A 22,430-nucleotide genomic window follows, 5' to 3' on the forward strand; every position below is an offset into this window, starting at 1 on the left:
AGGTAAATAAATGGATGCATTGGGGCCCACCAGGAACTACCCCTGGCAAACCACATCCAGCTTGCGTGCCGCCACCCTCTCCCCACATCCCCAACTTCAATGGTATTTTTCCCTCTCTTGTTTTGAGTGTAGATTGCTGAGAACTGTCGGCAGAAGATACAGAAATGCTCTGGGCAGTTTGTGTATCTCCTGCCAACAGTTCCAGTGGAGAAGTTTTCCTGACATCTGGCCCGTCCACATGGGCCAAATGTTGGGAAAACCCCCTCAGCTAAGACCTCCCTTTTTTCTCAGAGAATGAGGATTACCAGGATGCTGCCAGAAGGCTCCCGAGAGAAACCTGCAATGTAGGCATAGCTTAGGAGACTGGCCAGCGGTTGGATGAGGCTGCTCAGTCGCACAGGCGTGCCCGCAGCTCCGCAAGAAAGCATAAAGTTGAGGTCTCTAAGGAGCTCAGCCCAGACCTCCCAAACAAAAGCCAGCCCTGATAAGAACACGGGAGAGCAGGCGAGCTGGGGTGTGGGGGTATATGTTGTACTGCTGTCTTAGTGGGGCACCTTCTCTGGGGCAAAGAGACTCATCTACCCACTGAGTTAAGTTCCCAGAGCTCAGCTGGCCAGTCCTACTTACCTGCTGAGTGGCGGAGGAAGAGAGACACTGCTGGAACACTAGCGAGTGCTCCTCACACAGGTCTTTGCACGTTGAGCCAGAAATGATCCCCTTCTTGTACTGATCACACTGGGGAGCGAGAGAGAGAGATGTTACCCAATTCACTAGCAGGATCAGAGGTGTAGTGTCACTTCGGTATCTGGGGAGGAAGCAGTGTTAGGCATCCCCGAGGGGTTGCACAGGGCCCCTGCCCAGCTGTGCCCAGGAGTAGGATCCATTTTCCAGCATCACAGGATGGTTCCCAAGCCATGAGGAATCACACTTCATTTGAGCCCTGCTCCCTTTGCACGCCACCTCCTGGGTCAGGCTCCCAGCACCCTGTCCAAATACCACCATTGCAGCCCTGGCTTTGGGGTGACTAATGAGGGCAAGGACTGAAAGGCAGTTTGGAGAGATGTCACCTTAATGAGGAGGTGACAAAGTGGGGTGTGAGAATTTTAACCCCCAGGTTAGGTTGCATGTGTTCCCACTGTCCTGTAGTAACCCAAGGTGAGTACCTCAGTTTCCCCAGGCGGTGCATCAGTGCATAGTTGGCGATGGTTCAATGCAATGATGTCTCGTACCTTCACACGGGGCCTTCAGGCTGTCTGTAACCTAGGCAACCAGGTGACACCTTTCTTCCCTGGGAAACAGGACAAAGGAGGGAGGAGGGGCCTGGCTGGTTTGAAGTGGAACTGGGCTGTTGTGTGCGGCAGTCTTGTCTGGCTGGCGATGGAGGAAGGAGAGCCAGGGCCTCTGCTCAGCCACCCCCCTCGGGGCCCCTCTCCCCAGAAATGGATTGTACGGACGGCGTCTGGTTTCTGTGCTGACATCTGTTCTACGCTGTGTCCCTGACTAATAAACCTTCTGTTCTGCCTGCTGAATGAGAGTCACATCTGTCTGCGGATGGGGCACAGGACCTGGTGACCCCACACTCCCTGACAGCAGAATGTAAATGACCAACTCGAACTAGACGCCCCATCTGGACCACGGGAGGTCAGTACTGTCTAGCAGCATCACCAGCACTTCCACTGCTTACTGCACTCTTAGAAGACATTTGGGGTAAATTACAGCTAAATAGCTCTACAACCAGGACTGGTGACTGGAAACAAACTTTATGGGACTGTGGGAAGCTTGGCCACACTTGCGATAAATGGTTGTCTGGCTAACTAAACTGATGCTGGATTACAGATGTTGCTGGACAAGAGAGTGCTGGACTAGAGAGGTTCAACCTATACTATAAACCTTAAGAAAATGACTCAGGACATAGATTACCTAAAGGTTCATTAGCTCAGGGGTGCTCAAACTGTGGGTCAGAATCCCCACGTGGGTCACAGACAGTGTTCCCTGTAAGACAAGCACTTGGGTGGCTGTCCAGGAGAGAATCATGTGCCACCCAGCTAATTAGCAATGTGCCCACTGCCAATAGCCTGTGCTCCTAATGGTGGTGCACATCTGGACGTCTCAATGCACATAAAATTTATTCTGCACATGCATGGGAAAAAATAGAGGGAACACTGGTCACAGCCCCGTTAACATGGGATTGTCGAAACTGGCACTGGACTTGCTGGGGCTCAAGCCAAAAGCCCTTGTGCTTCAGCTGTGCCCCACCCCGCCAACTCCAGGTGGCTGAGCTCATGCGCTCCCCTCCTGGAGGCATACAGTAATTTTTGTTATCAGGAAGGGGTAACAGAACAGTGAAGTTTGCCGACAGCTGCAGTAGATACCCACTGCCTCTCCAGACTAGCTTTATGGTATTGGATAAATTCTAACATTTACACTACACAGCTCATAGAGACATCATCAATCAAAACAAACAAACTCACACAGCTGTTGGAAATTACATTTTAACCTCTTGGTGGAAGTTCACGCTAAGGTGACTGAACCTACAGCTCAGAGAAAATATATACTCCGTTTTATTTTCATTTGTTGACTGTGTACATTCAGCAGCATTTTGTTTATAAGCCGGTTCACAGTTTCCTTTGCTCATGGGGGTCATTCCACCAGTAACAGGCTCAGAAAAGAAAACCGTACACTCTAGTAAAAAATGTGATTGTAAACACAAAACTTGTCAGGGGATTCAGATCCTGGATATGTGCTGTGCCTCAGTTTCCCCACCTATAACGTGGGGATAATAATATTGAACCACTACTGAGGGGGCAGGTGGCTGAGCTGTAATGCATTCATGCTTGCCAAGACATGTCAGATCCCAGAGGACCCACGGCCCTCCCAAGCACCAACCTTTTCAGAAGTGACAAGGGATTTTTGCATGCCCAAACTGAGCCCAGTTGAAGGGACTCAATTTCCAGAGTGCAGGGGGAGCTGGTTTAAAACTAACCAAAGGAACAGAGAGAAAGCCGTGCTAGTCTGTATAACTATCAAAACAAAAAAGCAGTCAAGTAACACTTTAAAGACTAACAAAATAATTTATCAGGTGAGCTTTTGTGGGACAGACCCACTTCTTCAGACCATAGCCAGACCAGAACAGACTCAATATTTAAGGCACAGAGAACCAAAAACAGTAATCAGTGTTCTTTGCTTTCACCCCCACCCCGCCCCTCTACTCTCTGATTTGCTCACCTTGATAATTTTTTTCTGATTTGTCCACCTCCATTACTATTTCTGGTTCTCTGTGCCTTAAATATTGAGTCTGTTTTGGCATGACTCTGGTCTGAAGAAGTGGGTCTGTCCCACGGAAGCTCACCTAATAAATTATTTTGTTAGTCTTTAAAGTGCTACTTGACTGCTTTTTTGTTTTGATAACCAAAGGAAGTTTTTCTTCACGCAGCGCACGGTAGGCCTGTGGAACTCCTTGCCAGAGGATGTTGTGAAGACCAGGACTTTAACAGGTTCAAAAAATGCTGATAAATTCATAGAGGTTCGGTCCATCAATGGCTATTAGCCAGGATGGGTAGGAATGGTGTCCTAGCCTCTGTTTGTCAGAAGCTGGAGATGGATGGCAGGAGAGAGAGATCACTTGATTACCTGTTCTGTTTGCTCCTTCTGGGGCATCTGGCATTGGCCTCTGTCAGAAGACAGGACAGTGGGCTAGATGGACCTTTGAAGTCTGACCTAGAGTGGTTGTTCTTATCATCTTTTGATCTTAGTCATTTTCTAAAAATCAGGCCTTTTTAAAGGGCACGGGTTGGATCCCCATAAATGGCAGCACCCAAACTCACAAGACACAAGTGTGAAAAGCTTGGCCAAGAATTCTTACCGTAAAGAGCCCAGGCCAAACGTCAGACTAGCTCCAAGCGTTTCAGTTAACCTGGGCCTCACTTTTGCACATTGGCTCCATGTGCTGTCTACATTTGGCTTTATTGCCAAAGCAGATCATGCAGCTAGGCTGGAGCTGTTTCCTCTCCTGCCAGTTTGCCCCTGCAGCATCCAGCGCACGTCTAGCCACTTCCTGGACAGTACCAAACAGGCTCAAGGAGAGCAGCAGCTGATACAGGTGAGCCCGAGGCTTGGGAATGAAGCACATCTCTCTACTCTGAGGGCTGAACTGAACTGTCTGCTGTAATTGTTCTCTGTTCTGAAGTAAACCCGCCCTTTTAAGCCCAGCCTGTCTCAGGCTCAAGCACGCCATGATGATCCAGCAAGCATCAATAAACACACGCATCCCTGCAGGCAGGGAGGGGGTCAATACTTGGTTATCACTCATTCCGCAGTGCCAAGCTGCATCTGACAGGATGCATAGTGCCTTAATTAGGATGGACTGGCAGGCAGCTCAGCGTTAAATGACCTGCTGCGCCGACCAGGGGATGGTCTGGGCTGTCCCAGCATTGCTGCCCCTATTTGGGTAGGTGCACCCGGGATGCTCTGGCTCTGTTCGGAGAGGGCCCTTTCCAGGCAGGGCACAGGTCAAGAAATGGGTTTGAGCTGCAAACTGGATCAAGACATAAACCTTCCCAGCATTCAGAGACAGAGGTGTTCTCGCTGCGCCACAAAAGCCAAGAGCTCAACTGTGCTCTGCAGGATTCAGGGTGAACTAGAGCCCCCCTCCAGCTGGAGTTGGTGCTATGGAACATCCCAGCCCATGGTGAAGGGAATGTCTGTCACAAGAGATTCCCCCGCTCTTTAGCACAGGATCACACCCGTTCCAGCAGCCAGTGCCACTGCAACCTCCTATCTCACAGACAGTGCCAGGGGAGGGGGGAAGGAGAGGAAAGAGGCCATCTTTGCTGTTTGTAAATTGCAAGTTGAGATCACAACAAAGCAAGCTGTCCCGCAGCACCTTAAAGATGAACAGTGCTATTAGGTGATGAGCTCTTGTGGGAAAGCCCCACGTCTTCAGCTCTTGAGTACACTGAGAAAAAAAAAACACAGAAGACTGTGAGGAATCAGCTAAACAGGGATGCTAGAGGACTACTTTGTTCTGCGAAGATACAGACGAACAAGGCTCACTCTCTGAGACCGTGCAAGTTGAGATGGTCCCATTGACCCTGCCCTAGGACTTCATCCTGCCAGAGGCAGAGGGCCCTTTGCTCCCACTGCTGTCAGCAAGCTGATGGCACTTGGTATCTTACTGGAGCGCTCAGCACCTTGAAGGTTTGAGCAGTCTCCCCATTTCTATGAAACGAGTTCTCTGCCTGCCATGGTGGCGATCACAAGAGGGTGACCGGCTGCATGAAACAGCAACACCACAAGGGAACCAGATGAAGAGGCTCCTGGATGGCCTCCCTGCTCACTTAGCTAAATGTGGGGAAGGATGGAGCAGTCCACTTTCCATAGAGACAGCCTGCTGGCTAGAGAGATGGGGCGGGGGAAGGGAGAAAGCTGTCAGGCCCTGAAGCAGAGCTGAGATTCCCTGCAGCAAAGCAGAATCCAAGTGGCTGCACATGGAGCTAGTCAACCACTGTGCCTCAGGCACATTTCTGTGTAGACCAGCTCACGCTGGGAGATGGGCCACACCTGCCATCACTGAGCCTGGCTGATGGAGCTGATTGGAGAAACGGTGGGGAAGGTCTCTGTGCCTTTGAAAAGGGCCTGGTGGGAGGTGCCCTTAGCCAGCTCCTAGTTTCTGTGGTGTTAGGGCCCTTGCTGGGGAATTGTTAGTCCCTTTTGCTCAACGGGGGAAGAATCCAGGCAGGGAAGCCTGGGGGTGTGGTAATGCAAGCCAGGCTGCTGAGCAGATAAACATCTCTGAGACTGCTGGGGATTGGGGCTGGCTAGGATGAACCTGAATCAAGGTTGGAGCAGGGGTCTTGCCTGCAGTATTGGTTCTGTGTTTGTTGCAGGGGGGGCTGCAGAGAGGCTGGGTGTGAGTCACTGGTGACTAGAAGCCACCTGAAAAAAAGCATTTTAATCAGGTAGGGAAGGGAGGTATCTTAACACCTACCTGGCCAAATGGCCCCCTCTGCCAGCCTTGCAAGGTCAAGCTGCCTACCCTCGAGTCTACCTGTCCTACTCTATCCTCAGCTGACCCAGCTCCTGTCCCTCCCCAGCAGGACTGCACACACACTACTGCAGTCCTGGTACCAGCTGATCCATACGGTGACTGCTGCTCAGTGCTCCCCTCCTGATGCAGTTTAGATGCTGCCTGACTGACTGAGCGTCCCCAAGGCCTTGCCTCTCAAGGCTGCTGAGATGCTAGATTGGTGGCGGCAGCTGCTAGTTAAGAAGTTTGGGTCCTGCAGTCACTTGGAGTTTGAGTTAGGAAAGGAGAAGGATTTTTCCAGTGTCCCCTGATGACATTGGTTCTTCTCCTGCTCCCTCCCTTCTGCCTGCCCCCAGCCCCTTTTCCCCCAGGGAGGGACCCTTCTGGGCTTGTGCCGAGAAGACTGGTGTAGAACGGAGGACTGTGCTATCCAGGGCTGTTTGGCCTTCCCCAGTAGCTCTCAGCCTATAGCACCTGCAACTCACATCAGTTTCCCCTGGTGGCCTGGGATTAAACCACTGAAAAAGGAAGTTAAGGGGAAACAAAAAGCCAGGCAGAGAGGACGCTCCAGCAGCTGGTGGCTTGTATACCCCAGTCCATCTCTTCCCCAACGGGGCTGTACAAGGCCCCCAACCAAACAAATGAACCCTCTGCTCTGGAGCTATGACAAGTGGCTGTCCTTTAACTAACATCATGCCAGGTTATGGATGTTGCCGGATGAGGGAGTGCCAGACTAGGGAGGTTCAACTTGTACTATACAACAAGCACCAAAATATATAACGCTTAGGGAGGGGAGAAGGGGTTTAGATTAATAGATTTTAAGGCTTTTGTAATCATCTAGTCTGATCTCTTGCATAGCATAGGACAGAGACCATCATCCAATAATTGCTCACCCGTATGTCCCTGGACTACCAGAGTGATGCAACTGAATCTTGTGTTTTGTTACGAACAGCTAAAGTTTTCCCTTTAAGTGGCTGCTCAGGAGAGAGTCCATTGCCACCCAGCTGATTTGCAAACTGCCCATGCCTGGGTTTTTTGTTTCCACTGCTGGTGCACATTTGCACATGCCTCAGTGAACATAAAATTTATTCTGCACATGGATGGAAAAGATAAGCAGGAACATGGAACAGCTGGCTCTAGGCTGTGGCCCTTGGGCCTCCAGTCCATCCCCTTGCACCCTTTTCCCCACAACCCTCCACACAAACACACTGGAGTGGGAAACATGCCATGCCACAGCAGCAAAGCTTTTGGCAGGAGCACGTGGGTGGATTCTCTCATGGTCATGGGGATGTGACGGCAGCAGACCTGTAGAGATCTGAGCATTTAATCACCCTGTACGTATTCTGTGTTAGGATAAGTGCACAGCTGAGGACATCCCTATCTATTCCGGCAGCAATTTCCAGCTACGTTATATGTTCCCTCATCAAGCAACCTCGTTAAGAGCGGGGTTGATTCAGCGACATCTTCCAAAGTAGAATCAATTAATGTGTCAAAACAAGGCAGGTGCGGCAGGGCTGAAATCTGAAGCGAGCCCAGCTTACTGGCAAATGAAAAGGCTCCCTACCAAGGGAACTGTTATTAGACATGGAGCTGAGTGGGAAAAGATAGAAGCACAAATGGGGCAGAATCACAGCTTTACTAAGAGCTGCTGCATTGGGGGTGAGCTCACTACAGAGTAGCTGTTCCAGGATGCATGCTGCCTGCCGAGATAAACACAAGGAATAGAGAACAGATGTTGCCGACCTCTGTATCACTTTGCCCACTGCCAGCTGGCAAAGGAGGGCCCCTCTCTTCTCATGCTGATGCTCTAGAAAAACCTAGAAAAGGGGCAGTGCTGGAACTAGCTGGAGAATTTACATGCCAAGAGAAAAAAACTATTAAAACAATGAGTTTGCCAGCCACTTGGGCTGAGGGCTTCAGTCAGCCAAGCCTCACAGCAATAGCATTGGCTAAGTACTTTTAAATCCATCCATCGTGAGCAACAGCGAAGTGAAGGGATGGCTCAGTGCATGAGAACTCAGGAGTCCTGAATCTGTTAGCAGCCTTCCACAGGGGCCTGTAGTCTCCTTCCAAAGCTGAGACAAGAACTTAGGAGTCCTGGCTCTCAGCCAGTTACTGTAACCAAAGCTAGGAACTGCATCAAGAATTCTTGACTCCTGGGCCCAGGTCCCAACTTCTAAGGCCATGTTCTTTAGGTTGAAAAAGAAAAATGACCAAGTAGGGAGAGGCCGTAGAAAGGAATGAACTGTAAGGAAACCCCACCAGGACAGCATTTCTGGGCTGGCCAGGCTGAGTGTCCCCTGTTGCCCCTGCACTTCCAGTAGCAGAAGACCCGGCTTGCAAAGGCGAGACCAGGTGACTAGCTGGAGAACAGACCGAGTGCAGGCATGCCATGAAAGGAAGCTGTGAGGAGACACAGTCTTGGGGCGCCCAAAGCCCAGCATCCATATTAAGATACTCAGAGACCATGATATAAACAAATTGCCTGATTCAGGGATGCTGAGTCCCTGCAGGGTCTACAGCTCTGGACGCAGGAGGCTTGTGTTCTGTTCCTGGCTTAGCCTCTGGCTCCATGCCTGACCACAGGGCAGCCACTCTACCCTGAGCCTCCAGTTTGTGAAATGGGGTGAGCATTTCCCTCCCTACCCCCATGGGGTGCTGTGAGGAGAAACTCACCAGTGATGGTGAGGCGCTCCCATGCTGGGCCGGGAGAGGTTGGCCTGGCATGGCGCCATGACAGCCAATGGCCCAGGGTGATGCAGGAACAAGGAGAGAACTGCACTCCCAGTTCCCTGTCATGTGCATAGCTGGCAGAAGTGCTCCTTCCACGGTCTGCAGAAACACACAAAACCAGGGACGGCTCCTCGGACCTACTACTATCCATCATGTCAGCCTTTCTCCTGGGAAACCTGAACTCCTGGCTGGCCACTCCCATTGGACTTGGGGTTTCAACTTGGCTACATGCTTTAATAAGGGCCATGCTGGGTCAGGCCAATCGTCCACCTAGCCCAGGGCCCTGTCTTCCAACCGTGGCCAATACCAGATGCCTCGGAGGGAATGAACAGAACAGGACAATTGCCAAATGACCCATCCCTAGCCAGCTTCTGACAGCCAGACTTAGGGATACCCTGAGCCAGGGTTGCATCCCTGACCGACTTGGCTAACAGCCACTGATGGGACCAGCCCTCTGTAAACTTTGAACCCAGTTATGCTTTTTGCCTTCACAACAGCCCCTGACAAGAAGTCCCCCAGGATGATGGGGCATTGTATGAAGAAGTACTTCCTTATTCTTGTTTCAAACCTGCTGCCTATTGATTTTACTGGGGCAGGACCCCTGGTCCTATGTTATTCAAAGGGTAAATAACACTCCCTTATTCACTTTCTCCACACCTGTCATGATTTTACAGACATCTATTCTTACTCCTCTCGGTCGTCTCTTTTCTAAACTGAACAGCCCCAGTCTCTTAATCTCTCCTCACACAGAAGCAGTCTTGTTGCCTTGCTCTGTAGCCAGCTCTTGTCAAGGCCTGTGTTGCTGCTAGGTTCCTCTCACAGGCCATGTGTATTGGTGGACAAAACAAGAGACTCTTCCAAGCTCATGCATCCTTAATGGCTTTATGCTTGTGACTTTCTGATCTTCCCTTCCCGTTACTAGGGCAGGACTAGTGATCAGGACACAATTAACTCAGTAGTTACTTATCAAGGACAATCAAGGGCTGCTGTTAAAACCTCATTAAAGGCAGTTGTAGAGATGGGGAAGCTGTCTGCTAATGGCTCAGAGGCTCCTTGCCAGAGAAGTGGAGCCAAGGTGTAAGGGAGAAAGGGATATGTCAGTCTCCTTTAAGGGCTTCGATGGAGCGCAGGTGGGGGAGAAAGGACAAGTAGTACAGTTGTGCCGACAGATAACAATACAGGTTGAACCTCTTTTGTCCAACACCCTCAGGACCTGACCAGTGCCAAATGAGAGCATTTGCTGAACAACAGAAGGTCAGTATTGTCGAGCACGTCACCAACACTTCCACCGCTTGCTGGGCACGTAGAAGACATTTAGGGGTAAATTACAGCTAAATAACAGCCCAGGAGACTGAGAGCCAGGACTGGTAGCTGGAAACAAACTGTATGGGACCGCGGGAAACTTGGCCACACCCGGGATAATTGTTCGTCCAGCTAATAAAATCATGCCACATTATGGACGTTGCCGGATGAGAGTGCCACACAAGAGAGGTTCAACTGGTAGTATAAGAAAGAGCTCTTTCATCAGCACCTCAGCCCAGCCATATTGGAGTAGGCCCAGTAATGTACCTGACCCTCTTGCATCTGGGCCTTCAGCACCTGCCCTGGTCAGAGACAGCCAGATGTATTCAGGATCTCCCCAGAGTGGCCACACAAGCTGCATCTATTCCTTTGGGAGAGAAGTGTGCATGCTACAAAGCCTAGCCATGACCAGGTGGAGCACCAGCCAGCAGCCTTCCTGTGACCCTTCATTGCTTCTGTAGACTCCTGCGTTTTAAGGCCAGCAAGGACTCTGTGATCCTGCAGCCTTCCCCCCTGCATACCACAGGCCACTCAGCCATTTAGGTCAATCGCCTAACGTTACATTAACACAATGCCTCTGTGTTTTCCTGCTTTTGTCTGGGCCGCTGTACTCCTGACTGCTAGTCACAGAATCCATGGCCTCCCCTCCATCCATCCCCCGCCCCCCTCCCTGACGCTCCTCTTCATTGCTCAGAGGCCCTGGTTTCCCTCCGCCAGCATGCACTGAAATCATTTTGCTGCCACTCTGCTGGTGCAACACCATCTCCCCTGACATAGGAACCACTCTGTCATTGCCTTGACATTGCAACTTAATTTCCATGGACTGACTTTGATGTTAATTTGCCACTGTCTGCCTGGCCTAGCCGCCCCTCTGCTGACACCTAATTAAATTGCTTTGCCATCCTCTGGATGGGACAAGGTCACCTCTCTCATCTTGTGACACCCTCCTAGTGCAACAATGCCAAATCCTAGGCTGTTAACGGGGAGGGGAATTAGGACTTACAAGGAGTTCTTGGGACCCAGCTTTCAAACCAGAATATTTTAATACCTCAGCCATGGTCAGTTTTCAGAATAGAGGAGTTAACTGGTGCTGTCCCACAGGGAACTGTACTGGGACCAATCCTATTCAACTTATTTATAAATGATCTGGAGATGGAGGTAAACAGTAAGGGGGCAAGATTTGCAAATGATACTAAACTGTTCAAGATATTTAACTTCAAAGCAGGCTGAGAAGTTTCAAAAGGATCTCACAAAACTAGGTGAGCAACAAAATGGCAGATGACTTTTAATGTTCATAAATGCAAAGTAAAGCACATTGGAAAACATAATCCCAAATATACGTCCAAAATGAAGGCAACTAAATTAGCTATTACCATTCAAGGGAGAGTGATCATGGAGTCACTGAGGATAGTTCTCTGAAAACACTCAGCGTGCAGCACCAGTCCAAAAAGCAAATGGAATGTGTAGGAATCATTAAAAAGATGATTAGAGAATAAGAGAGAGACTATCTTATTATCCCTATATAAATCCACAGTATGCCCGCAGCTCGAATGCTGCATGCAGAAGTGGTCGCCTCAGCTCCAAAAAGAGATCTTGGCATTGGAAAAAGTTCAGAAAAGGGCAACAAAAATGATTACGGCTTTGGAAGAGCTGTCATATGAGGAGAGATGAAAAGGACTGGGACTTTTCCCCTTAGGAAAGAGAAGATAAGGGAGGTCTGAGAGAAGTATATAAAAGCATGACTTGTGTTGAGAAAGTAAAAATAGAAAAGTTATTTATTTGTTCCCATAGCACAAGAACTAGGAGTCACCAAATGAAATGAATTGGTAGTAGGTTTAAAACTAATGAAAGGAAGTCTTTCTTCATGCAACACACAGTCAACCTGCGGAACTCCTGGCCAGGGGATGTTGTGCAGGTCAGGACATTAACAGGATTCAAAAAAGAAATACATGAATTCACAGAGGACAGGGCTTTTAACCAGGATGGGCAGGAATGGTATTCCTAGCCTCTGTTTGTCAAAAGCTGGGAATGGGTGACAGGGGAGGGATCACTCAATGATTACCTGTTCTGTTCATTCACTCTGGGGCATCTGGCATTGGCCTCTGTCAGAAGACAGGATACTGGGCTAGATGGACCTTTGGTCTGACCCAGTGTGGCCATTCTTATGTTCTCTCCTTTGCTGTGAGGTCTATAAAATGCTTGATGACACTGTGCTCAGATCAGGGCCTATCATGCTGACCACCACTGGCTTAATGATTCCTCGCTCTCCCCTGGGGATCTGCCTGTATCCTTGCCTCTTGGTTAGATTGTCAGCTCTTCGGAGCAGGGATTGTGTTCGTACAGTACTTAGCACAACACGGGCCTGGCCCATGCCTGGAGCGCCTATGAGCTACCATCAATGAATATTAATCAACTAATGCAACAAGCAAAGAGCCCAGTCTGTGAACTGCCTCCCATCTCCAGGACAAAGGATGTGTGTGGCTCCTCCCCGCTGGGTGTAAGGGGTTTGTGGTCTGGCCCTACATGACTGAAATCCACATTCCAGGCTAGCTGGCTTGGGGAGCTGGATTCAAACTCAAGCATTGTCAGGTTCTGCCCCAGAAAGACAGAGAGAGAGGAGCTGAAGGGGTGAGCTCTGTAAGGTGCCCAGATGCCACAGAGATGGACATGGCATTACACTTCTGGATGGGCAGACAGAGGGATGTGACAGGCAGATAACAACTCCAATGGACAAACTGCGACAAGTAGCAGTAGCAGGCGACTGATCTGTGTTACCCCTGTCACAGCCCCAGTGCTCAACCTTGGCACGTGCCCAGAGGGTGAAGCTAGCTTCCCATTGCCCATCCTCACTAGACAACAACAGGGAGAGCTTTTATGATGTGCTCACAGTGCTGAGTGAAGGGCTCTGGTGGCCCCCTTTCGCACAGGCTCGATGCACTGGTGAGAGCTGCAAATCCCTTCACCATCCCTGTTCTGAGATCCACCACCCTTTGCCATAGCCTCTGGCAGCCCAGCTCCCACTAGCCGCTTGATGGCTGCATATAAACTCATCGCTCTAACAGGACCCCAGCCATGGCCTCCCTGCTCCAATCTCAATATTAATTGACATCCAAGACATGGCAAGTCTCAAGGGGAAGCACTCCCTAGCTTCTGACTTCACCAGCCGGGCTACAGTCCTGGCATGTGGCTCAGAGGGGTTAGGCGGCCGCAGCCACGAGCTGCAAACCGACCTGCCCCAGCCCTTCTCCCTCCCCTGGTGCCAGACATGGGGCAGAGGTTCCAGGCGGAGCAGGGGAACAAGCCTCGGCCTTTTGGACCCTCCACAGAGAGGGAAGCAGGGTGGCCCCTTTCTGTCATGGACTTCCCAAGGGCTAGGACAGGGGCTGCATTACAGGGCAGGGGAGAATACGGAGAGGGCACAGGCATCCACAGCCATCCTTCCACCGCTCAGCATGGCCACCCTTCCGCACTTCGTAGCCACCGCACCCCGTGGCTGTCCCCGGCACGACTCAAGCCCTGACCTGGACTGGTACACGAGCCTTTGTCCCCGGCTGCTGGAGATCATCAAAGAAAACTCCACTGACAGCCTACTCTGCAGATGCTGTAATCCTAATGCAGATGTAACGAGACAGAGAGAGAAGCCAGGAACAAGGGTACAGACTCGCAGGCTTGCTGCTGTGCCACGGCCAGATTACCGGAGCAGACAGCTGGAGACAGGTAGGCAGAGCACCAGGGGAGATGGACAGATAAATTCAGGGAGCCGAGCTGCTGTTTTCCAGTCATCTGGAGACGTATTCCCAGAGGAGCTGCCTCTTCATGTCCGCATCAAGCCTCCCTCTTGTGGTAGCCTGTTCTCCGGCCCTTTCCGCACAGGATTTGCTGTCGAGTTCAGGCACTGGCCTGAAATTTGAGAGACCCTGTTTGGGTCCTGGTACTGTCCCAGATGCTGTGTGACGTAGGCCAAGCCGCTTCATTTCGCCAGGCTGCAGAGCTCTCTCTGTAACATGGAGGTAATAATCCTGCCTGGTCTGTTTAAACTGTAAGCAATCTGGGGCAGGGCCTGTCTCTCACGACATGTTCCTGCCGCACCTGGCACAGTGGGTTACGATCTCTGTCAGGATCTCTCTCAAAACAAGTTCTAACAATGACATGGCCCCATCAGCACAGCAGAACACTGGAATCCCCGGCTGTGACGGGCTGTTTTCGCTTAGACGAGAAATCAGTGATGGGAGCCTGGTGTACTCTGGGTGCAGTTTGTTTGCCCAGGGATAGACACATGGTCATGTATCTCTGGCCAGTGGTAGGGAGTCACAGCACGCAGGCCTTCACAGAGGTCCTCAGCAGAGCTGGCTGAGGGGGACGGCGGTCCCATTCCCTGCCAGCTTAGGGGAGCTTGACGTTGGTTTTCGTTCTGCATTGGAACAAAGCCACAGCCCTTCAGAATGTTTTCACCAATCGAGCTGTGCCGAAACAGAGACCTGGGGATCAAAACTCTTGGGTTTTCAACTCAGTTCTTGCCCTCTCTCTGACCGCAGATGACCAGGGAGCCCCAGACCACAAACACCATCTCCCTGAAAACCTGGTTGAAACAGACACATCTCCACAAAATGCTTCAACTTTGCCCAACCACAAGAGGGTTTTCTGAGAAGCAAACACAAGGGCTGGATACACTAGAGTGCTGTGTGCATGGCAGAGCAGCCGTGAGCAACAGACAGAGGTGTAGGGTGGCCCAGGACGGTGGCAGAGGCTGAGGGACAGCAGGTCTTTGGGCCCATGGTTCGCATGTGTGCTGGTGGGAGCATTTCTGACAAAATTAAAGGTCAGCACAGGATGGTGGTTGGACACACTCTGCCTGCTCAAGATCCAGCACCTGACTGGCACCATTCAACATAACAATAGCATCCATGAGCACTTTGTAAACAGGGAATAACCAACCCTCATAACGCCTCTGGAAGACCAACATTACAGATGGGAAACTGAGGCACAGGGCGCTGACGGGAGTTACTCACTCACTGGGAGCCTGTGGGAAAGTGGCAGAGCTGCTGATGGACTCCAGGAAGCCTGACTCCCAGTCTCCTCCTCTGAGCCCTGGCCCCAGCTGACCGCTGCTGCTGTTGGGAGAGCTGGGAGTTACTGAAATGAATCTTTTGTGTGCACTCAACAGGGGTGTGACTCCAGATCTGTGGGGTGGAACGACAGTGAAGTGAGCTTGTCCGGAGGGTGGGTATGGCAGGCAGGGAGGGTGCAGACAGTAGGTTTGCAGGAGTGTGTCACAGCAAAGCCCAGCCTGCATCTAAGAAAACGCTTGGAAGCCCATTAGCTGCCAGCTGCCAGGGAGCGCCTGGTTTGTCATCCTCTGCCAGCTGGCAGTTCCGAGACGGAGGTGAGGATCTCCTTGGAGACAGAGCCAGCACGAGACGAGGCTCGGGGAGGAGGATACAGGGTCTGCGGGGGGCAGGGGAAGCAGGATAGAAAATGAAGCTGACGCCAGCACGTTGACCCATGCCCCTGCCACCAGATCTCAACACCTGGCAGTGCTAAGAGCAGGGAGCTCTGCTGTCCTTTCATAAACCTCTCACACCATAGACACTGCTCCTTACCGTGGTCCCCTCCCGTCCAGTGAACAAGCTGTCACCACTGGTCTGTAGTCATCTACGCAGGCTACCGGCCGCTCCCATTGGAGTCACTCCTCCCAGCCTCCGGGTATTTGCTTACAGGTCCCCACTCCCAGCTCTCAGGCACCCTTGCCAAGGTTCAGAACCCCCCTCATGCAGCCACAGCCACTGTGCCTGCTGGTATCTTATCAGCCCTCCAGCCCCTTCTGCCAGCGCTGGGGACGGCTGTGTGGGGAGAGGGGCCGAAGCACCAATGGACCTGGGCGTGTTTTGGTCTTGAGGAAAGGAGACAGACCGAGGATCTAATCTCTGCCTTCAAATGTCTTCCAAAGAGACCGGGGATCAATTCTTCTCCATGTCCACTGGAGGACAGACCGGAACCACCGGGCTTGTTCTGCAGCAGGGAGATTTAGTCTAGATGCTGCAGTAATTAAGCTCTGGAGTAGGTTTCCAAAGGAGGCTGTGGAATCCTCCTCATCAAGATGGGGAGGAACTGGCTGGACAAAGCCCTGCCAGAGATTATGTGGGCGACCTTGGCCTGCTGCAAGGCAGGGAGCTGGACTAGGGTCTCTAGTGCTTCCAGCTCAGGGTTTGTTATGGGGCTATGGCACTGGCCTGAGACCCCAGAGCTGGGGGTTCAGTTCCTGGTACTGCTCTATGACCTGGACCACCCCTTGGTGGCTGGAAGCCATGCCAGTAGCTTTTCCCCACCATTGCTTTGTCTCCCCCATGGCTCTCTCCAAATAGCTCCCCAAGCCAGCTGGTGCACTCTGCCTGTGAGCTTCGCAGCCACCCCCAGCCCCCTCCCCAGGTGGAGAGGATTTAGAGAAACATCCAGGTCCCTCATCCCAGGTGCTGATCCCATCTCCCAGCAGACAACCGCTGACCCCACCTCACTGCGAGTCCCCAGCTGACTCATAAGCCTGTCTGCTATGAAACTGCTCCCTGGTCCTGTCTCAGCACCTCGCCTCTCCTCTATGAAGTGCTGTAATTGCTTACAGCCTCTTCCAAGCCCATACAACTGGTTTCAGTCTCTCTGGTGCACTGCACAGTTCTCCTCCAGCCTCATCTCTGTGCCATCCCCCGGTGATCAGGCAGGCGTAGAGATCGCTGGCTCTTTGTCCCAAGCTGGGACAGGAAATGTTTTAAAAAAAAATCTCAGAAATCCCCCCAGGAGAAGGTGGTCCTGCCCCAGAGAGCTCTGAGAATCAGCCAGCCTTCCCCCGACCCTGTCTGTTTAGGATCTAAGCCCTCTGGGAGAGGGACCTCCGACGGTGTGTTTTGCACAGTGCCTGGCACAAAGGGCCACCGGGGCGGCTGTAATACAATAAGGCATTCATTCTGCTCTGACGATCACCCATCACTCCAGGCAACCAGCAGGGCTCCCTCTAATTTTTTCCATCCATGGGGGGAATAAATTTTGTTATGGGCACCACCCCTCGAAGCACAGGCTGCCGGCTGGGATGCTCTGCTGACCAGCTAGGTGGCACCTGAATCGCTCCTGGGCGTCTGCCCAAGCTCAGCTTACAGGGGACACTTAAGTCACATCTGAGGTTTCCAAGAACCAGCAAGGTGTGGGGGAGGGGAACAGGTAAGCGATGTGGGTGGGCAGATGTGGGGTGGGGCTGGAAAGTGGCATTGGGAGTACACCCTACATCTGCCCCGCTGGCCCAGTGGTAGCTGCTTCTCTGGGTCCATCTGCTTTAACGCCTGCTTGTCCCTGCAGAGATCTCCTGCTGAGCGAAGCTGCTCACGCATAGCACCATGCCATGTCATACCCCCCACCACTAGCCTTTCATCCGCGCCTTGGAGGAGGGTGATCCCAGTGCCCACGGTGGTGGCTGCACCAACTGGCGTGACACGGGCCCGTGGGGGCAGGGAGCTCAGCTGGGCTTGCACCAGGGCCGATTTGCTCATCGAGTTACAAGGGAGAGGTTTGGGGTGCAGGCAGCCAGGATGGAGCCAGGAAGCTACGATCGCTCTGAACAGAGGTGGGCACCCAGAGGCCTGAGTCCAGTTCACAAAGTACCAAGTCACCTGGGCAGTCAGTACACCCAGGGCTGTTCCTCTGGGACACCCCACCCCACTGCATTCCAGTGATCCAGGCCTGCAAAAGCCCAGGTTCGCCCTGGCAGGACTGTAGTACGGGCTGGACAGACGGAACACCACACCCTTGTTCACTGGCACCTGAGTCCCATGTGTGCTTATCACTGCGGCCCCGAAGTCCCAACCCCTTTTCTGTCATGTAAACCAGCTCCCCAGGCTCCCCGCGAGACAGCGAGAGATGCGGGCTCAGACCCCATATGGCGTGACTTGAGTGGAGCTAGCCCCTTCCAGACCCAGGCCCTTCTCAGAGAAACTCCAGCGATGGCTACTTGCCCCAGCCCCATAGGCAGAGTCCTCCCAGTTTGCTCCAGCCCAGGAATCCTCCTGGCATCTCTGCAGGCAGAAGTTACTCCTGCCTCCTCCTGTCTGGGGCCACCAGGTCAGTATCCCTTACCAGTCTGCAGTGGAAAAGGCCCTCTGTTGCCTTCAAATAAGAATGAAAAAGGAGCTGTAGGTGCTGTTATTTCATTCTTATTGTGCCAGCAGGATTGACAGCCCTAACGAATAACTTGTTAGTAGCTATTTAGAACCCCAAAGGGAGATGACAGCGAGTTAACGATAAAATTGATGGTCGGCATGGCCTTGTGTACTCAATATTGTGTTTCTCTTAGCTCCCCCCAGCTGCCATCCCTTTGGGTTTGATGGCTTCCCAGAGCCGGCTGGTTCAATCAGACAGCTCAGCCTGTCTGCCAGAGGCAACGTTTTCCAATCCTCCCTCCACCAGTGCAGCTCCCTTCCTTCCTGCTGTCAGACTGGGACATAGCAATGCTACCAGAGCCACTTGCAGGCGTCAGTGAGATCTGGCTAGTGGGACTTAGGGAGGGTGTTGGTGGGAGTTAATTTGACTCAATGAAATCCACAATTCCAGCCAGTAAATACTTTTCTGGGAATTGTAAGTGGAGTGAACACACACGCACCCACAAGTGCAAGCAACACAAGTGTGAGCACATGCACAAGGCTGCACAGACCTAAACATACTCATGCAAACAGGTGCACAAACACACATGGAAGCGTGCACACAGACGTTCACAAGCAGGCACAAAAAAGAGCGCATGCCTGTATATACAAGTATCTACACAGACGCCTGCTGGCACACACTAGCTCTTCTTATAATTGTGCAAAAGATCGTTATCTCACAGAGCTGGAAGGGACCTCGAGAGGTCATTGACCCCAGTCCCCTGCACGCAACAGGACCTCCCACCATCCCTGCCAGACTTTTTATTTTTTTTAACATATAACCTCTCCCAGAGCCTTGAGAGGCTTCTTCAAGGACTGAATTCACCACCTTGTGTTTTCAAGGCTGATGCTCTAACACTGAGCTCTGTTAACCCCACAGCAGAGAGATCTGTCCTCTGGCATCTGCGTCAGAGACACTGAGAGCGCTGCAGTCAGTGGCAGTGTTGGCTGCTCAGTGGACGCTCACGATCACCTCCTGGTTGATTTTCTTTGCCAGATTAGGATTGGTTTTGTGTGAGTATAAAAGGGAAGACACTGGACTCCTCCAAGCAATCACTGCCTGTTCAGCTCTGTGAACAACAAGAAGTCCTGTGGCACCTTATAGACGAACAGAGGTTTTGGAGCATCAGCTTTTGTGGGCACAGACCCGCTTCGTCAGACGAAGCGGGTCTGTGCCCACAAAAGCTGATGCTCCAAAACCTCTGTTGGTCTATAAGGTGCCACAGGACTTCTTGTTGTTCTCAAAGATACAGACTAACACGGCGACCTCTCTGATACTTGTTCATTTCTGGTCATTATAGGGGCTCTTTTGCATACCTGCCTTAATCTAATTCTTGACTCCTCCCCATCCCCGCCCCTCTACTCTCTGATTTGCTCACCTTGATCCTTTTTTTTCTGATTTGTCCACCTTGATTACAATTTTTCGTTCTCTGTGCCTTAAATATTGAGTCTGTTCTGGTAGGGCTGTGGACTGAAGAAGTGGGTCTGTCCAACAAAGGATCACCTAATAAATTATTTTGTTAGTCTTTAAAGTGCTACTTGACTGCTTTTTGTTTTGATCATATATAGACTAGCACGGCTTTCTCTCTGATACTTGTTCATCTCTGTGTGTATTTTAGCACTGACACAGGATGTCCCTGCATTTAGGGGGCATGACCCTCCCCACCTCAAAAAAATCCCACCCTCCCCCTTCTAGGAGTCCTGTCAGTTGTGGAGGTTTGCAGGGCTGGACAAGCTTAGCCCAATGGGCTGCAAAGGGATGTTTGTGCTGGACATCCTCACAAAAAGGCCTTCACCCTGCAATCCAGCACTGAGAGTACACGGACGTTGCAGCCCACTGTCAGCACATGGCACAGGGAGTCTCAAGGAGGGGTCCCTTGCTTGCTCTACCCCCCAACAGCCATGAGCGCTGCTTGTGGGATGTGTACTCACCCCAAACCAAATCCTCACAAGGCTGAAAAATTCAGACAGCTTCCCAGGCACACACATTGCTATATAATACCCTGGCTGCAGGCACTCAGCGCTGGCTTTCCCCCATCCTCCATTAGGCACCTACTTTCTCCCCACCACAAAAGACTTAGGACAGGATTTCCCAAAGTAACTACAGGTTGAACCTCTCCAGTCCAACACCCTCAGGACCTGACCAATGCAAAACCAGAAAATTTCCCCGACCACAGGAGGTCAATATTGTCTAGTACATTACCAGCACTTCCACTGCGTCCTGGACTCTTAGAGGACATTTGGGGTAAATTACAGCTAAATAACAGCACAGAACACTGAGAGCCAGGATTGGTGGCTGGAAATAAACTTTATGAGACCACGGAAAACCTGGCCACACCCATGATAAACAGATAATCCAGCGAAGTAAAATCATGCCGGACCATGAAGTTGCCAGATGAGACTGTGCCAGATTACAGAGGTTCAACTGGTAGTGATCTGGGGTGTCCCAGTCAGTGAGTGCCCAATCTGAGTCACTTCAAAGGGGGTCTGATTTGCAAAGAGCCGTGTTCAGTGCTTCTGAAAATCACACCTGTTTATGGCACCTGTAGTTGATCACTGAGGTGCCCAAAATCACTTGTTGCTTTTGGAAATCTTGGCCTTCTTCCTGCACCTCAGTAGTAGATTCTTCTGCATTAGGCACCAAGGGCCCAACTCCAGAAGATGGCACCGTTTGAACACGTTAGGATATTTCTGAGTGCTAGCTATCCCAAATCCGGCTGCCTGCTCACAGCCTCTAGGGTCAGAGGTCTCTGCTCCCACAAGAGATGGGACCGTGGCCTCGTGCAGAGAAAAGGGGAAATGCAGAGTGGAGGGGACCTGCTGCCTTCCCCATGGTCCTCACCTTGGCTGATGCTTCAGTGGCTGGAGCTCCAGGAACTAAATGGGTTGGAGCTCAGAAGCCTGTCTAGGACAGTGGCCACATGGCAAGGGCTGGGTTTTAGGGCAGAGGGCTCAGGAGCAGGAGGTGAGGGAGAAAGCTGTGGAACGATGTCACATTAGAAGACGGCAACATTTGCAACTTGCTTTCGTTGCTTGAGACCATCGCACTGAGTGATGTTGTGCCTCCTCTTCCCCACGTGCCAAACACTGCTGCCACCATGGCTGAGTGCACAGGAGAGGGGGCTGCTTCTGTCACATTCCTGAGGTCCCAGGCTCAGAAGAGCAGCTTGAAGAGCTGGGGCCAAGCCCGATGCCTATCCTGGCACCTGGACTGTGAGAAGGGGAAGGGAGTTACTCCTTTTTAAAGGAGATCTGAGGGGGCCCAGCCCCAGCTCTGGGGTTCCATCGGCCTTCCCTACTACTGACTCTGGAGAACACTGTTATTTTCATCACGGAAGGATGGGGGAGAGCAGAGGTGAGCTAAGCCAAAGCAAAGCTCGGCAAGTGTTAATGGGGTTAAGAAGGCCGTAAGAAGTGAGCCAGCGAAGCAGAAAATTCTCCAGCATCTACGCCTCATTACACCACAGCAAATGCTCGTGTACGTTAACTGTGGCACAGGCACTCTTTGATTCCCCACTAGTGACAGCTATCAGGTGAATATGAAGTGGGCTTCTTTGCAGGTTGGACATGTGGGGCACTGGGAGGTCACAGGTGAGATGCACTGGGCATCTGGGATGACCCCAGGGGGTTCATTCTAATTAGAGGTCTCTTAATGAAACCCAGGAGCCTCCTGAGAAGCACTGGATGGACTGAGGCAGCTTGCCAGCCGTCGCCCTCAGGGATCACAGAAGGGCACTTGAGGGGAACGCTCGCTCAGCACATCCCGAGGCTGCCGCAGTGGAGAAGGGCTGCCCAGCATGTGGGCAGGGCATTGGGTACATCACCCCAAAGGGAGAAGGGATGAGCAGGGCCTAGTATGCTGCAGAGCAAAGGCCGTGACTCAAGTCCTTACTTGTTTGTGCTGCCCACAAGCTCCCAGTCAGAGCTCCATAAACCAGGGCTGAGACAGTCCCCAGGAGATTCTCCCCATGTTACCAAGAGGTGGTGACTGCCTAAGGCCTCACAGAGGCAGGGTGACCAGAGCCGTGTCTACACATGCACACTACTTCAAAGTAGCGGCACTAACTTCGAAATAGTGCCCGTCACGGCTACATGCGTCGGGCGCTATTTCGAAGTTAACTTCGACGTTAGGCGGCGAGACGTCGAAGTCGCTAACCCCATGAGGGGATAGGAATAGCGCCCTACTTCGACGT

The 22,430-nt window shown here is 51.8% G+C and overlaps 1 protein-coding gene across 1 annotated transcript in view; it reads right to left on the reverse strand.

Moving 5' to 3' along the window:
- DIPK1B (divergent protein kinase domain 1B) overlaps positions 1–22,430 on the reverse strand; it is a 41,081-nt gene that overhangs the window by 5,907 nt on the left and 12,744 nt on the right. The window contains exon 3 of the mRNA XM_075015111.1: positions 628–735. Within this exon, the coding sequence (XP_074871212.1) occupies positions 628–735 (108 nt within the window). The remainder of the gene's footprint in view (positions 1–627; positions 736–22,430) is intronic.

This window comes from Carettochelys insculpta, chromosome 21 (assembly GCF_033958435.1).
Source record: "Carettochelys insculpta isolate YL-2023 chromosome 21, ASM3395843v1, whole genome shotgun sequence".
NCBI lineage: Eukaryota > Metazoa > Chordata > Testudines > Carettochelyidae > Carettochelys > Carettochelys insculpta.